This window comes from Aphis gossypii, chromosome 3, assembly GCF_020184175.1.
Source record: "Aphis gossypii isolate Hap1 chromosome 3, ASM2018417v2, whole genome shotgun sequence".
Lineage (NCBI taxonomy): Eukaryota > Metazoa > Arthropoda > Insecta > Hemiptera > Aphididae > Aphis > Aphis gossypii.
The window spans coordinates 49,189,615-49,206,546 of record NC_065532.1 but is presented as its reverse complement, the minus strand read 5'-3'; the positions used below and the strand labels follow the sequence as shown (position 1 = coordinate 49,206,546).

The window sequence follows — 16,932 nt, the reverse complement described above, 5'->3', positions numbered from 1 at the left end:
ATATGCTATTTCCTATTATTATGGTACCTACTCGCTACATGACTACGTATAAATATACTTATTAGTTTTAACTATGGAATGGATTTGATGGTATACGAAATAGTAAGTAATCCCATGTCTATAGAACATTACAATGATCTTCAGCAAAGTTTTATTACACGTTTTACAGAAATATCATGTTTAACATATTATTATTGATATCGTGAGGCAAAAGTAATCGTATTATCAATATCTATATAGTATATACCTATTATAATATTGATATTATTATGAATACGCGTACAACAAAAAAAGAGAATACATCGCGTCCACTATAAAAGGCAAGTACATAATATTATTATTGTATTTAACATTTTAATTTATTTATGTATAGTGCATATTATTCATTTCAACTTCATATACATGTCTTCGATCTGAGGCGCGAAGTATGACCTAACTTGAGGGCGTTTCATTTTAAACGTAGGCGTCAATAGTCCATTTTGTACAGAAAAAGGGTCCGGGTGCAAATAAATGTCTTTCACCTAAAACCAAATAACGCAATTACTATTATCTAACACACAAATTTACGGTTACACACCAATAATCAAATGTAATTATAATAAATAAAATAATCAATTTAATCATATTATGATATAATATATAATTTATAAAACAGTTAATACTTGTTCGAATGACTTAAGACCACCATCTTTTCCCCATGCTGTCATGTCATCCATAATGAGCTTTTTGACTTCAGGGTTCGCGCACAGCACCGATAGCGTACCGGATATGCCATTTTCTTGTGCCCAAGATTTAATGACGTCCACCATGGGAACCACTATGGCTATGATACACGACTAAAATAGTATAAATATAAAATATAAAAATAACTTTAAGTATTCTTGCACTCTGATAGAAAATTATTTCAGAATAACGCGAGATGAAATTTTTTTCTATTAATATCCATAGAACATATTAAGCTATATAATTAGTATTAATAACTATAAATATATACCTACTATCATATTATAATATTATGATAACATCATCAATTAAAATTATTTATAAAAATATTGGCTAGTTAAGATGACTATAATATAAAAATAATTTAAAATAGATCTAAAAATATACAGACGATTATTTTTGAATTACTGCCCATAATCTTATAGTTGATTTCAATTTTTGTTTTTAAACTTTTCATATTTAAAATGTTTAATTAATTCAAACAGTTAATTAATAGGCAGATGTCAGTTGGTTGAACCCATAAGTCTGTATTAAAAGTAATGTTTTGATAGTTGAAAGATACCTAACTTCATAAAAGACAATTATGTTATTATATTTATACTTTAAAGTCTAAATAGTATTTATACTTAAAGATTATAGTACCTATGTAAAAAAATTAGCATTTTACTGGTTTGGAATATAGCCAACTATATGATGAATTAAACTTAGATATATTTATTTTGACATATAATTTGTACTACATAATATCTACACATAATAATTGTAGTACTTACTTTAATATTATAAAAATAATTAAACTTTTAAAAATCTATTAAGATTCTTAAAAAATTTCATGAGCATTATACTTTGAACAAAGGACTAGATAGCTTCGTATACAATATATCCGTGAGTCGTGATACATACCTTTCACGAGATATTTTCGTTGTAATTTAAGTTGATACAAGCGAACTAAGTATAAAATGTGAAAGCTCCATTAGCATTTTATGATTAAATTACAGTTAAAATCGCCATTAGAAGTCGGAATATAGGTAATAAAATATAAGAATTTAAAATGCTTACAAAATATTAATTATTAAGTACCATAAAAACAAAATAATGGAAGCTATTTTAATTTAAGTTTTCTACTTAACTGAATTAGGGTTAGAATGTGTTTAAAATATTTTATACATAAACGTTTAAAAAAAAAAAAAACATAATGTATAACAATCTTTCCATTAAATAAAATTTTATTTGTAAATCAACTATGGTGTAGATAACACAAAATTGATGTTACTTTATAATGTATCTATATATTACACTTGAAACAAATCATTGTTGTAAGTTATAAAAATTATTTAAAAAGTTAAAAAAAAAAAAATTAACGTTTTAAAGGGATAAAATGTTTGTTTTATATTATGTATTTAAAGGAAAACCCTAATGTAAATAGTATGTAAGAATTTATGTTAATAAAGATAATAGCTTATAACTTAAAAATAAATTCTATACGAGTAAATTTTTAGTCATCATACTTTCATATAACTATTATTAAAACTGAATTTTATAATTTCATTGAGTTTTATTTTGCAGCTTTTAATAACTTTAATTTCTAATTTCTTTTCGAAAAACATTTAAATAGTAATTAACATCTATTATGTAAATTATTACCTTTAAAGATTCTCCGTGGACAAATACTTGTTTTACATATTGACTCTTATGATAAATCGTTTCAATTTTTTCTGGAACAATATATTCACCTTGGGACAGTTTAAATATATGTCTCTTGCGATCGATAATTTTAAGTGTGCCATTCTAAAAAAAAAAATTAAAAAAAAATGTTCGTTACTTCTTTCTATTTCATAATTAATAATAGTTATAATTAATTCTTAGTATATAAATATATAAATATATAAATAGGACGTTGATGATTTTTGATTTTTTTGGCATTTTTAGCTGTACATTAATTTTTTTAGTTTTTTTAACGTCATTTTTTATAATTTTTGTTCACTCTAAGTCGCTCTCTAAATTTAAGATTTCAAAGAACATTTTTATTGCCACATGAAAGTATACTGATGTTTTTACAAATATGAACTTCCAGTATATTATATTTAAGAATAAATTGTATCATACAAATTCAAATGTAACAAAATTGTATATTTTTTTAATTTTATGAATGACAAGGAAGAAACAAATTAATAAAACCCTAAAGCTCTATTTTTTTTTTTAATAATAAATGCATTTTTAATAACATTTATGAGTCTTTTTTTAGTCTTTAGTGATTAAAGCAATTTCTTTTTGGTATTTTTTTAGGTCATCAACATCCTGTATCTAGGTAGGTAATTGTTGTTATTATTTAATAAATAACATAGTATAAATGAATACGTATATTAAGCGTGTAAGATAAATAACTTATGATTTTAATGTACTTGTGACACTCACAGAAAGCCACATTCCAATATCCCCGGTATGATGCCACCCGTGATCGTCGAACGAAACGGCATCGGGATCTTTAAAGTACCCTTGAAAAATGTTGGACCCTTTCACGCAAATTTCTCCTTGATTGGACGTCGCGTAATATTCCATTTCCGGTACATCGGCCAGTTTAACCAAGTTACAAGCTATGGGTGGTCCTACATGCTCCGTGTTCATATCGCCTTGGATCGATAATGTTATAGGCGCTGTACACTCTGTTTGACCGTATCCCTCTACAACCTGACAAACACAATAATTATAAAATACAACGTGTATTACATGAATATATATTTTTAGTTAGCTAAACTCACTATACATCCAAGTGCACATCTCATGAAAGTCAAAACGTTACCAGCCAATGGGGCTGAGCCCGTAATCATCAGCCTCAGACGGCCGCCCATATTCCTCTGCAAAGCGCCAAACACTAATCGGTCCCAGATACTGTTTTTCCGGATAATGCCTCTAAAAATAAAATAATCGCCGAGTAAAGCGACTAGGTTGTTTGAACGATAATAGAGTTAGGAGACAAACCAAACTTTTTAATTTCGTTTTCTTTCGACCTTAGCGCCATGTTAAACATGACACGTTTGAAAAAATGCGGAACAATGTTCGCCATTTCCGTCTCGTAGATTCTGTTAAGCAGACGAGGGACACTGGGCATAATTGTCGGCTTCAGCACCTTCATATCTTCAAATAGAAACTTTATATTTCCACTATAAAAACCAACCGAACCTCCGACCAAATACATGCCGTTCTGTGGGCATGGGACATTATCGACGTTAAACGGGACGTACGAGTTCAAAGAATATTCATTGTACCTACTTCACAGCATCTTTCCAACATGTGTGCTAGAGGCAAATACGAGATCATCACGTCACCCACGCTCGGCCTGTACTGAGAAAGTTGTACTAGAATGGCACTGACAGCTGCCACAACGTTACCGTGGGTCAGCATCACTCCTTTAGGTAATCCCGTTGTGCCCGAAGTGTAGCATATTGTACACAAATCAGTAGGTTTTGGGGGCTGTTTATAGACAAGTAAATTATGAGTACAGATTATTTTAGAACTAATTTAAATTTCAGATCCGATAAATTAATTAAAATAAAACTTTATTGTTAAAATTTCGAATAAGATATTTTAGTTGTAGTTATTTAGTTATTTTAAATGACCTAGTGCTGTATTAAACATGCGCGATTTTTTTTTTTTAATTATAAATATAATTTTTTTAATTTGAGAAAAATAGAAATAAATATCTTTTAAATGTTCATATGATTGATTTTTATAAGTTAAGACTGGTCTCAGTATTTCAAATCAAATATGTAATGTATACATACGTATTTTTTATTTAGGCCAATTATTTGAATACGCTACGTAATAATTATTATTACTAATATAAATATAAACAATTGGTCATAAGTTATGTTATGACTTATAACGTGTTGTATTTAAAATTAAATGATTTACCTGTTCTGGAAAAGTTTTAGATGCTCCAGCTTTCTCCACTTCGTCGAAAGTCAATAATTCTACACCACGGTTCTTGGCTTTTTGGCTAGTTGATGGTCGGGTACCGCGGATGACAATTATCCGTCGAAGACATTTGGGCGATCTATCCAATAGTTGGTTGCATTTCTCGTCCGTATCGACCACCACCACTGCTATTTCCGCTAAGTTATCATATCAGACGATTAACCATAAACAACCTCTTTGATTCATCTTAACGGTATTGAGTATTGACTCGCTGTGTTAACATAATTCCATACGAAATACATAATAATACTAACAATACCTTGGTTTATAATGAATGAACAAGCTTCTGGGCCCAATGTATCGTAGAGTGGTACAACTACCATAGAAAAGCAATAAGCCGCTTGTTCTGTTAAAATCCATTCAGGACAGTTTTGACTAAATATTCCGATGAAAATCTGATTAGCTTTCGGAAAACCGAGCCCTAATAGACCTGAACCAAAATTTCGAGCACGAAGTAATGTCTCGTTGTAATGAATCCATTGAAATGGTTTACTGATATTTTCACGCCAGCCTAGGCACTTTCCATTGTCTAAAAATACACGATAAATAATCAGTAAATTATAGTTTATAATGAATTGCGTACAAGACAAAATCACTTGAAACTTTTGCGCCTTTTCGAAATGTCTCGTACAGAGTCCTAGCATCTGGTGCTATATTGCTTAGAAATTTTCCTTCTATGCCTTCTTTATAAAATTTCGAAACGTGCACAATTTCTGGTCCCTAAAAATAAATATATATATTGGTTACGCAAGTGTTTAAGAGTTGGTATTTGATAAATAATCTAGTCAGTAACAAACACCTCATTATTTTGTTACAAAAACTTTTAAAAAAATAAATATAAAAATAGGTGGCCTATGACCTTGTGAATAGTCTAAGAGTGTCCATTTTTAATTCGATTGCTCTATTAAGATTTGTTTATGATTTCTTGGCAAACTTTAATTGATAACAACTGTAAAATGCAGTTTATTTTTGACATGCCCGAAATAAGTATATTATTGTTTAAATTAATAAGATATATTTAGATATTTTTTTAATTACTCACAATGCATTGCAGTTGTAAAATAATTATAACATTTATTAGTTTTATTCTCTTTCAATATTTGTAAAATATAAAAAAAATTTTAGTTTATAGTTTCAGAAAACTAGTTTCTCTGAAAATGTTGAAATAATATTAAAAATACATCAATAGGTTTATTATAATTAAAGCAAGAGACACCTATTGTATTAAAAATATTAAAAATATACAATTACCAAAAAGTGTTTTTAAATACACAGCTAAAATTATAAGAAAAAATTGGTAAAAAAGATATGCATATGAAAATATGCCCCAGTATGATATTAATAATTATTGTAGAAAATAATTTTTTTGTCAATAATGGTTTAAGCATGCTTTTTTTTGGTAAACATAATCAACTATATATAATCAAACTTTGTGTTCATATAATTGTATAGTTATTGTAATAATCAAAATTTTTGACTGAGGGGTATACAATTTAATTTGTGCAGTTATAATATCTTAGTGATTCTTAAAAAAATGCTTACTTTATTTTAATCATTGACATATAAATAACTAGATATACTCAGTGAAATAAACAACTTTTAGTTTGATATAAGATTAATACGATCAAAACTTTTATTCAACAACTTAGTTTTAAAATGAGTATAACTTTTAGATATGTCCACACTTTAAAAAATGAGTTATTATTAAAAATAAAACATGAAATTAAAATATGATGGAATTAAACAATCGTTATAATATATTATACATAATTAGTGTTACAATTTCACGATGTATATAATTTTAAAATTGTTATGAAAATAGTATTAAATACATTTATTTTTCCGAACAATTATTATTTTTTTTATTATAAAAAAACAATGCTCTTGTATTTAAAGTGTTAAATATTTAATTTTTACATATCATAATACAATTATAATTGTATTATGAATAGTTGTCTATAATAATTTGTTTCTTATTATAATATAGGTAATTTCGAGAACATAAAATGCTTGACCACATTGAATATTATTTAATATTAACCATCGATTTTAGTGTTAAAATTATGATTAGGTACAATTTAATCATTTTCCGCGAGAAAAATACATAGTTTTGCTACCTATAAATAATTTTAAAAAAAAACAAATTTATCTACTATGGTACTTGGTGCTCAATTTTGAGTGTGTAGATAAGTGTAAAAAATAATGAATGTTTTACGGTTTTGTAAAATGTTGACTTAAAATTCTACCTACTTTTAATCGAATCTTACTTGAGTTGTATGTGGTTAAAAGTATTGAAAATATAACAATATTTTCAGACATTCATGAACATAGGAAAAAATGTTTTGATCTCCTTGTCGTTTTAAATTAAAAGTAATTGATTATTATCATTTTTATTATAATTTTTTTTTTGCCGAATGGTTGTATTCTCATGTTTATACCAACCACCAGAAATGTATAACTAAGTCGCGTCTATAAAATCTGCTTGGGAATATTATATAATTTATGTTCATGAATAACTAATATTATAATAGTATAAGTATATATGTGGCAAATAAGCTATACAGTATACATATTAATTATTAGGTATAAGCATGTATATTATACGTATTTATATTATTAAGCTAAATAATCATTATGATTCTTTATCATAAAAAGTTAAGTTTTGTAAAATAAAAATGATTAAAAGTAGTAAATACCTTCAAAATACAATAATATCATAATTAATATTTTATACTTATAAGTATAGACGTATAATATAAAAAACATTGTTTAATTCTGTAACAAACTTAAATAAATAAAATTTATTCTGAAAAGAACCGATAGGTATGGTTTAATTCTAAGCTTATATAATATATAACTATAGGTATCTATGCCCTATATAATATCTGTGATATATTTCTATTCATATTTTTATCAGGTAGTTATCATTTTTATCAATGATAAAATTTAGTGTAAAAATTAATTGGTACATATCTACATTAAATTACTTACTAAAAAAAGTCAAACATTTACTTTATCCCAATATTGTTATTTATTGTTCACGTAAAAACTTGTTAGAATATTTATAGCACTATCATACTTATTGATTGATTACATTTCAACCAAAGTGATCACTATTTACTACAGGCACATAATATTGTAAGTTCAATCATATACTGAATATTTTCAGTGGATGACTAATAAAGTATTCAGACAGTTAGACACAGTGTAGGTATGTGTAATGTGTATGTTGAATTAACAAATTATTGTTTGGCATAGGTATGCAAGCAAATATAATTTAACGAGCGCGTGGTGGTTCGTAGCTCCTAGTTCTCCCGAAATAGCCATCTCGATCTCAATATTGCCGACTATTAGTGGTCATTAAGTCCACGTAATGTCTAGATGTATTTTTAAACTCACGACCTGAATATAAAAATTAACCGTAATCGAAAACATTGAGAAAAAAAAATTTAAAAAAAATGATATTCAACGTTTTCAAAAATATAATTCTCAAGCTAAGTGTCGTCAATGGGTCAATTGATGGCTTCTCATTCAATATTTCATATTCTATTATTACTTTTACCACATAAACTTATTGTGCATAAACTGTATAGATTGCTTATTTCTAAAAAAACGAAAAAAAAAACATTATTGGGACCGATATTCTTATACATTCTACTTATACTATGATAGTCTGTTGGTATTACCATATAAAATATTATAATGCCTAACTTTATATTAGTAAAAAATGTATAAAGTTATTAACATGTTTTTTTATCGAAATGATTTATTATTTGAAATCGTCTCAAGTATATAAGTACGTAATATCGTAATTCGTATGGATAGGTTCTTATTACAGCAGACTTCGAAAAAATATCACTGCTCTACTATAATTTTATGGTTGTGCTATTTTTATTACGGACCTTAAGTAGATCCGATTGATGATCGAGGTTGATGGGCACTTCCAGCGGGCTCTCGTTCATCCAGTTCGGACAGTAACACGACATCGTTGGAGTCTTACAAACACCAGCGCACTATCATCGTACCCGAAATCAAAACATATTATTGTAAACCAAATAATAATAACAAAAAAATAAAAAACCGAACAAAAACAAAATGACACCTTACACTACTGACGATGGCGACACAACGACGAGTGCGCAGTACGACGGCGAGTACGGCCGTTATTGTACTGCCAAAAAGTCGACCGCGGCCGAGAAACGAAAGATGACAACGTGACTTCAAGAACGTTATAAATTATTTTTAAACCCAGCCCTCGGGCAAACGTAGATGACGTGTACCGTACTCGCGCCCATTACGATACACACGCACGACGAGCACCGTTCGATGCCAAAATACAAGATAATATAGATAGGTATAGGTACAACACTTGTGTCTTAATAATTTCACACTTTGGACGCTTATCGACGCACGCACGACTGCCACTGCCACACTCGTAATTACGTGCGCTATAGGCATAGACTATTTTTCATTGAAACGTCGTCACCTATACACGATATTTTATATTATGTATAAATAAAATAAATAAAATATTTATAAATATATTTCTAACCGTGTACGTCTTACTATATTTGATATTATTATTACTATATCACTGCGCGTCTGACGGGCTTAAAATATTACGGTTATTTGCCGGCCGTCGAAGTTCCGAAGTTGATATTATTATTATTTTTTTTTTCACACAATAAATAATAATTTAAATAAAACTATACATTTACACTTATATATATATATATATTTATATAATGTGATACTTTCAGGACTAGCTGATCATAATTATTTCTGTACGAAGTAGATTTTATTTTGTATAAAAATAAGTATTAAATTTGTTTATGGATTAGTATAATACGTATGTATGCGTTTAAAACTAAAATATATCGATTAAAAATTACTTAATATAATATAATCTATATGACTCAAGGTTTTTGCTATTATTATCAGCTTAAATGAGAGTCTTCAATAAGTAGGTTTTCAATTTTAAACATTTTTACGTAACATAAATAATAATTAAGTATAATAAAGTAATATAAATTTTTATGTATCGTATATGTACATCGCGTAAAAATGTCTATTAACAAAAATTCTAATACCGAAAAATTTGTATCTATAATTTTTAAGTGATAATTTTTTTTTAATTTTAAAAGTTACAGTAAAAATCAGTTCAAAAATTAACTTAACCATTATAGTGGGCAACATTACAATTATTAATTTTTATTTTATGCTATGAATTCTATAAACTTAATAAAATATATTGTTTTTATTTAATTACAGAACAAATATATACATACCGCGAGTATTTAAATATATTGTGTAGACCATGTTTACATCGTACGTATGTACCTTACGCAAATTATATTTTAATATACTCTTCCCACACATAAATTTCTGATTTGACAGAGATTTATAACCATAATGAAACAAATCGAGTACCTGTTAATGATCCAAGTGAAGTAAAATATGTGAGTATTATATTTAATAAACAATTTAGTAATATAAGTCAACTTTAATAGTATATAAATAAAGTTTAATTCGATACGATTTATTGCTAAGTATAGACTATTATAAGTAGATAGATGGTGTAGGTTTAATAATTACTCAAGTATTTTAGTTAAAACTTTAAAAATTATTATTCTCATACACAAAAGCAATAAATTTTATTTGTACAACCATCTGGTACAAACAGAAATTAGTTAAACTAAAATATAAACGTCATTATAATCGTAAATGTTTTTATTCTTGATGAAAAAGTCGATGTAAATATTTGGTTTGCCTTTATTGTAAAATGTAAATTAAACTAAGCATTTTATTAGCTGATGAATTATAAATCTCTAACTGGGTTTTAGACATTTTAGAGTTTACTATTTATGATGTAACTCAAATAGTATGTAGTTTAAGAGCAGTCATAGATTTTATAGTGTATTTTATTGTATGATCTGAGCGAAGCGAGAAATGTATTTTTACTCTTAAAACCCTCAAAATAAGTAGTGGGTGATTTTTTTCCAATTGTTCGCCAAGCTGTTATATCGACTAAAAATAGAAAATTGTGTGACCTATCAAAATAGGAGGTCTATTGATGTAGAACAATAATGCCGTAGAGACATTCGTTATAGTTATGTACTTAAGAAAAAATTAATCGAGATAGCTAAAAACTGAAGACGTCAACTTTCAATATTATCATATTAAAATATTACTAGATAAATACCAAGGATTGCATTTTGTAATAAGTACGATTAAAGTTTATCAATAATATTGTTTCATCTATCATTTTATTTACTAATTGCATGCCAAATTAAATATTCTATAACCCAATAAGTAAATGATAAACATTTAATTTAATTTAAAGTTGGTGATTATAAAAACAAATTTGGCTATATTTAGCTATATTTAGGCTATTTAGCAATGCATTTGTGTATGACTATAAAAAACATTTACCTACGTAAAATAAATACCTCGAATGAGTATAAATTTTAAATTTTATTTATTTTAGTTAGAATTTATGTCTATATTTTTTTTGTATTTTTATGTGATAATACAATTAATTGATTGGAATTGTTTCTTATTGGTTAAGAAATTAAAAACCGAACTATAGTTTAATAATATGTTTTTATTTAGGTAAGTAAGTATCTAACTATTTATAACGTAAAATCGTTAAATAAAATATTAATTCTATATTATATAGACAATTTTTAAAATGTTTATAAATTATATCCTCGTTCTTAAGATATACCTACCTATCAAATTCTTAGGCATATTTATTATTCTTAACATTTTAATTGTTAATGATCTTGACACCATTTCTAATTAGGTACAATAATCAATCTCAAACACATAATGCATGTAATATAATTTGCAGACAAGTATCGGTGATAAATATTTTTAAGGGGATAAAGAGTGATAAAACAATGTGTTGTATAACATTCAGTGTATAGGAACTTAAAAAAAAAAGAAAAAAATTCAAATAAATTAGATTTTTTAATTTATAAATAATACTCGATTGTATATAATTTTATTTATATATATTAGATTATGAACGGAGTGATGAACAGTGGCGTAGCACTTTTTTTTTTGGGGGGGGGAGAAGTAAATTTAACTGGAAGGTTTTATTTTTAAACTGATTTATACAATTGTAAAAAAAAGAAAATGTGTACCTAGGGCAGAAAAATCCCAAATGCGCCTCTGGTGATGAATGTATTGATTTTACAATAATATGTGTTTATTTTTGTGTCAGTATACCTAAACCATAACTTGTCGAAATAATACTTTAATTTAAAACTTCAGGTATGGTTTCCGATGGTAAATTAAATATCTTTAGTGCATTATAGTGGTCAAAAGTAAGAAGTTTCTAGTAACTTAAAAAAAACGGGAAAACCCTTAAAAAAAAGTGTCGGAAAAACGGGAATTTTTACGCAAAACCAGTTTTCGACAAAATCGATTTTTTTATATAGTTGTGACTCAAAAACGAATTACTTATACTACTCACTATACTTGAAGTAAATACTTGAAATTTTCACCAAATGTTTATATTAGTGTTGTGTTTAAAGTTAAAATATCTTAATCATGAATATTTGCAAATTATTTTTTAGTTAAAAATTTATAAATTAATTTGTATAAGTAGTTAAGAATTGGAAATTTAATACAAGATTTTCTATAAGTTTGGCTTACAATAATTATAAAAAAATTTGAGCATTGGTCAATTTAAGAATTTTATCTGAAGTTTAAACAAAAAATTTAATCAAAAATTTACCCATAAAATAATGATTTATTATTAAATAATTTTAGAGTTTTGTAATAGTTCAAAATCACCAGTCGTAGAAACTTGAAACATACAATAGTTTTTTAAATTGCCATTGTTTATAGGAGAAAAAAGTGAAAAATTAAATACATTTCTGATTGGCTTGGATTTCCAAGATAAATGTTATCTTATAAGTTGTGTTAGGTTAGAATAAAAGTTTCATTTTAAGAATAATAGTGAAAATATTCAGGTATTACTATTTTTTTAGGTGTATCAATCGTATGAGTTAATAGGTCATTAAATGTTTAATATTGTTAACATTATTATAATATAAACGTAATTAAAATAATTGTTTATAAAAATGTTTATAAATATAGGGGGAGAAGGGAGGGGCAGAATACATACATATCATAATATTTTATTCAATACTATTGAATTTTCGTGTTATAAATTATTTCAACCAATAATAAAATAATTATTTTTATTTTTGCAAAATTGCAAAAATATATTTAAAAGTTTTATTTTTTATTTGTTGAACTTTTTTTTTTCATTTACATTTATAAAATAAAATAAATGATTATAAAAATACATTTGAAGACAATTTGGAAAAGATTCAATTAAACGTAAACATTTTTAAATTATTCTTAGTTAATATTATTTTGGCAATATACGTTTCATTAGATCTTATTGATCAAGATATTTTGTCTTGGTTCCAATACAATCAATTTTTTATTTATGAGTGAAGATTTTATGTATTTAATTAATAACTCAGAATTATCTTTATTAGTTTTTATTCATAATAATTTATTCACTAGGGTCACAGATTACTTTTAAGTTCTATGATAGACACTTAATTACCATGATTTATCTTCATTAATTTTTTTACGTACAAAAAAGCACTGAATAAGTGACGTTGCAAAGTTGTTTGCAAGGAATTGACTTTTTTTGCAGATTCCCGATTTCTAATCATCCTGGGCAAGATTTTCAACTCATTCGACAATGTATAATGTTTAACAAAATTAATTGTATTTATAGTTATGAATTTTTATTTTTATTAAAATCAAAATTTGCAAACAGATTACTAGACTTCACTGAGATAACTAGTGTAGTTTATACTTCTTTCAGGTTTCAATTCATGAAAAATTGAGTTGTAAATTATTTTTAAATTGTATAATGATATTTTAATGATAATTAAATGAAGAATTATTTAGTTTTAAAACTATTTCAAAATAAATCTTTGTGTCGAATATGATGCATATATTATATTTTAATAATGCAAATAAAAAGGTGGGTAAGTAGGTAATACTCTTTTTCTGTGCGGTTTGTATTTAATATAACTTAAAAGTCTATAAAGATAATTGGAATTATATTAAAACGTGATAGGTATACCAACAGTAAAAATAATGAAATCTATGATAAAATCATTATATATAAAGATAAATAATGGATGATGATTACAGCTAGTATCGGATTGATGTATAGGTAGTATAACTATTATAAATATTGTAGTATCATTAGTGTGAAAAAAAATATATTACGGCCATGATAATACAAAGTCCTATTGTAATATTTTACGTACTTTGTACCTAGTAAAATGAAATAGCATGATAGTATAATGAAAGTTTTAATGTAAATGTATACAAAATTAAATCCAGTTTAAAAGGTAATAGCATTAGTTATACTTATACACAATACACAATAAATATATTAATTTCATTCTAGATTACTAAACCTCACTTTAAATGTTAGTTTTATGTAAATAGATCGTCAAATACCAGAATGATTTTATTTAAATTGTATGTGATTTTGGGTGTCTTAGCCATCTCCAAAGCGCTAACAACATTTATGCCTAATTTACCTTTGGTAAAAAAAAAAAAATGCCTTTATTATTAAGAAAAATATATATTTTTTGTTATTAAAAATTTGTTTAATAAATGTCAAGTGGTACATAAATTGTATTTTTATAGGGTGAATATAGAATTTTAGCATCAGCAGTTAATCAATGTGAAGATCAACCAAAAAATCTACCATTGAAGGCTAATTTATATTTGAGTAAAAAGTCATCTAATACAACCGAAGTTAGAGGGAATTTGTCATTGGAGATACTTTTTGACGATTCTCTAACAGTAAGTATAATTAAAATAATATGAAGTTAAAAAGTTTAAATTTGACTCAAAGAAAGAATAGATTTTTCCAAAGTGTATGGTTATAGTATTGTTCATTAAATTCATAATAATTTTTAATTTTATTTGTAAAATTTAAAAATCTAAATTAAGGTTGTTTAATAAATTATAAATAGATTTTTAATTTTATATTATTGACTAAAATCATGTTTATATATATTTTCCAATTATTAAAACCATGATATTATTATAGATTTATGGTTTATAATATTATATTCAATTTAATTGATTTCAAGTTTTTGTAGTCTTATTGAATAGAATTTAAACTCCATTGATAGCCTTAATTGTTATGTACTTTAGTATAAAAATAGTAATAAATAATTTAATACTAATAATAATAATTGGGTTACCTAATTATACGTTTATAATTGTATAAAATTCATTGCATAACTATATTTTTGAATATCACTGTACCACTAAAAAGTATTTGACAATCTGCACAACACCATAATATTATTATTTAATAGGTATTTTTAATTTTGTATTATTATCGAACTATTTTCAACATTAACAACAACGATTTTAAAATTTTTATAGTAATAAAATATTCAATCTATTTTAAATTTCTGTGTATCTAGTTAGATACAAACTTCGCTTCTTGGAGTTTAACTGGAGGTTGGAAACCAAACTCTCTAATTTATGTCACTAAGAATGCCTGTTCTAAAGCTAAAAGTATCCTGGGAAATGCATGGTATTCATTTTTAAAGACTGTCAATTCAACAACTACAAACTGCCCACTACCAATGGTAATATTTAATATTTATTTATATGTATATACTATATATTATATAATTGTATGTATAGTTATGGTTTATGTAGTGTCATCATTATAATATGAATATTGAACACAGATTAATACGATACACTGAAATTATTACATGTAGTTATTCCTGATAAAATGAATAGAAATATTAACCGAAATACAAGGAGCATTTAATATCAATTAGTTTATGCATCATACATGGCTTGAATGTTGAATAATATTAATAAAAAAAATGACAATGGCTTTATAACAAATGGCAGGGATAAGAGCAAGTTACGTAATATACATGAAACTGTTTCATTACAAGTTAGATACGTAGAATGCTATTTGTATAACCTTGATAGTTATTTGATAGGTTCAGATTTATTTTTCTCTATATTTTCCAGTAAGGAATTTTAATAATAGTTTTATAGAAGTATAAAAATTTAATATAAACCATGTCAAACATACAATAAATGAAAATATGCAAACAAATATTATGTATACAAAATTCTTTTATACATTTAAACCAAATGATTTTAGTATTATATACATTTATAAAAAGAAATAGACATATTTTTTATGTGTTTAACTGTAAATAAAATGAATACTTAAATAATTTACATGTATGACTGACGTATTAGTGCATTATTAACATTATTTTTGAATATTTGCAGGGTATTTATCAAATCTCGGGATACGACACAGCACTTTTAAATGACAACAATTTTCCTAAAGTGTATTTTTATGGAAAATATAAATATGTAGGTAAAATAAAAAACAAATATAATAAAGTAGTCGGTTGTATAACTGCTGAGTTAAGCTTTGCACGGCCATGGGAATCGACTTTATAAATGACTCTGAAATATACTATACAAATATAAGTTCAAACATACAGTTACACATTCTTTTGGAAAAAGTCTCAACACTCATCATCCACGCTAGTCTATACAGTCATTTGTTTCATATTTTTATTAAAACTATTACCTAACCTAACTTAATAAAAATCTATTATTCAACAATTAACATCATATTTGTACAATGACCAGCGTGAAATATACTTTTTGAATATTAGTGATATTTTGAAAATAAAAAATTGTCTAGTCTTGTTTTTTTTTTTACAGTCTTAATTAATACTACTGTGCATTAAAAGTTATCATAATTTACAAAATCGAACTAAATATTTTTTTTTATATCAGTATTACATTGAAATAGACCTAACCCAAAATCTGTTATATTTTAATGCCATCTTCAGACACGACAGTCTGAATATGGATCAAAATGTTTAATAAGTAGAATTACTTTATTTGGAACTCGTCTTCATAATTTTTAAGTGTTATATAATTTGTGTTGAAAAAATATTAACCAAAAAAATGGGTGGTCAAGTACTTAGTGAGTATAAAGTGGATGTCTCTCTGCTTTACAGTTATAGGTATCGAATGACCTCGGTCATAGTGTAGGTTTGGTTGCCTAGTTGTCTTTAAATAGCTCAAAAAAGCCATGCAATTTAACAACGTACAGATAATACTAAAATAAACATTTGGTGAAAATTTCAAGTATTTACAGTGATTTGTTTT

At 25.8% G+C, this 16,932-nt stretch overlaps 2 protein-coding genes across 3 annotated transcripts; one reads left to right on the top strand and one right to left on the bottom strand.

Moving 5' to 3' along the window:
- Window positions 1–134: 134 nt before the first annotated feature.
- LOC114130650 (long-chain-fatty-acid--CoA ligase 5) lies at window positions 135–8,963 on the bottom strand. 2 transcript variants are annotated; one of them, XM_050203387.1, is made up of 12 exons: window positions 8,801–8,963; window positions 8,601–8,711; window positions 5,295–5,418; window positions 4,958–5,227; window positions 4,636–4,835; window positions 3,994–4,194; window positions 3,708–3,925; window positions 3,483–3,633; window positions 3,139–3,411; window positions 2,368–2,511; window positions 663–836; window positions 135–521 (listed from the first exon to the last, which is right to left on the bottom strand). In XM_050203387.1, exons 2-12 carry the CDS (start codon window positions 8,682–8,684, stop codon window positions 384–386), a joined length of 1,977 nt encoding a protein of 658 aa, XP_050059344.1. In that variant the 5' UTR covers window positions 8,685–8,711; window positions 8,801–8,963; the 3' UTR covers window positions 135–383. The 2 variants fall into 2 exon arrangements, with proteins under 2 accessions (XP_050059344.1, XP_050059345.1); XM_050203388.1 differs by having other exon boundaries at window positions 8,806–8,924.
- Window positions 8,964–14,194: 5,231 nt separating this feature from the next.
- On the top strand, window positions 14,195–16,323 carry LOC114130654 (uncharacterized). The gene is made up of 4 exons (XM_027995664.2): window positions 14,195–14,293; window positions 14,398–14,556; window positions 15,192–15,359; window positions 16,033–16,323. The coding sequence occupies exons 1-4, from the start codon at window positions 14,210–14,212 to the stop codon at window positions 16,207–16,209; spliced, it is 588 nt and encodes a 195-aa protein (XP_027851465.2). The 5' UTR covers window positions 14,195–14,209; the 3' UTR covers window positions 16,210–16,323.
- The last annotated feature ends 609 nt before the right edge of the window (window positions 16,324–16,932 follow it).

Excerpts from the sequence above, each read along its gene's own strand:
- LOC114130650 (XM_050203387.1), bottom strand. The coding sequence starts at position 8,684 with ATGTCGTGTTACTGTCCGAACTGGATGAACGAGAGCCCGCTGGAAGTG. Across the intron at positions 4,836-4,957 it reads TTCATTCATTATAAACCAAG|CGGAAATAGCAGTGGTGGTG; the intron begins GTATTGTTAGTA and ends ATGATAACTTAG. Across the intron at positions 2,512-3,138 it reads ATATTGGAATGTGGCTTTCT|AATGGCACACTTAAAATTAT; the intron begins GTGAGTGTCACA and ends TTTTTTTTTTAG.
- LOC114130654 (XM_027995664.2), top strand. The coding sequence starts at position 14,210 with ATGATTTTATTTAAATTGTATGTGATTTTGGGTGTCTTAGCCATCTCC. Across the intron at positions 14,557-15,191 it reads TTTTTGACGATTCTCTAACA|TTAGATACAAACTTCGCTTC; the intron begins GTAAGTATAATT and ends CTGTGTATCTAG. Across the intron at positions 15,360-16,032 it reads CAAACTGCCCACTACCAATG|GGTATTTATCAAATCTCGGG; the intron begins GTAATATTTAAT and ends GAATATTTGCAG.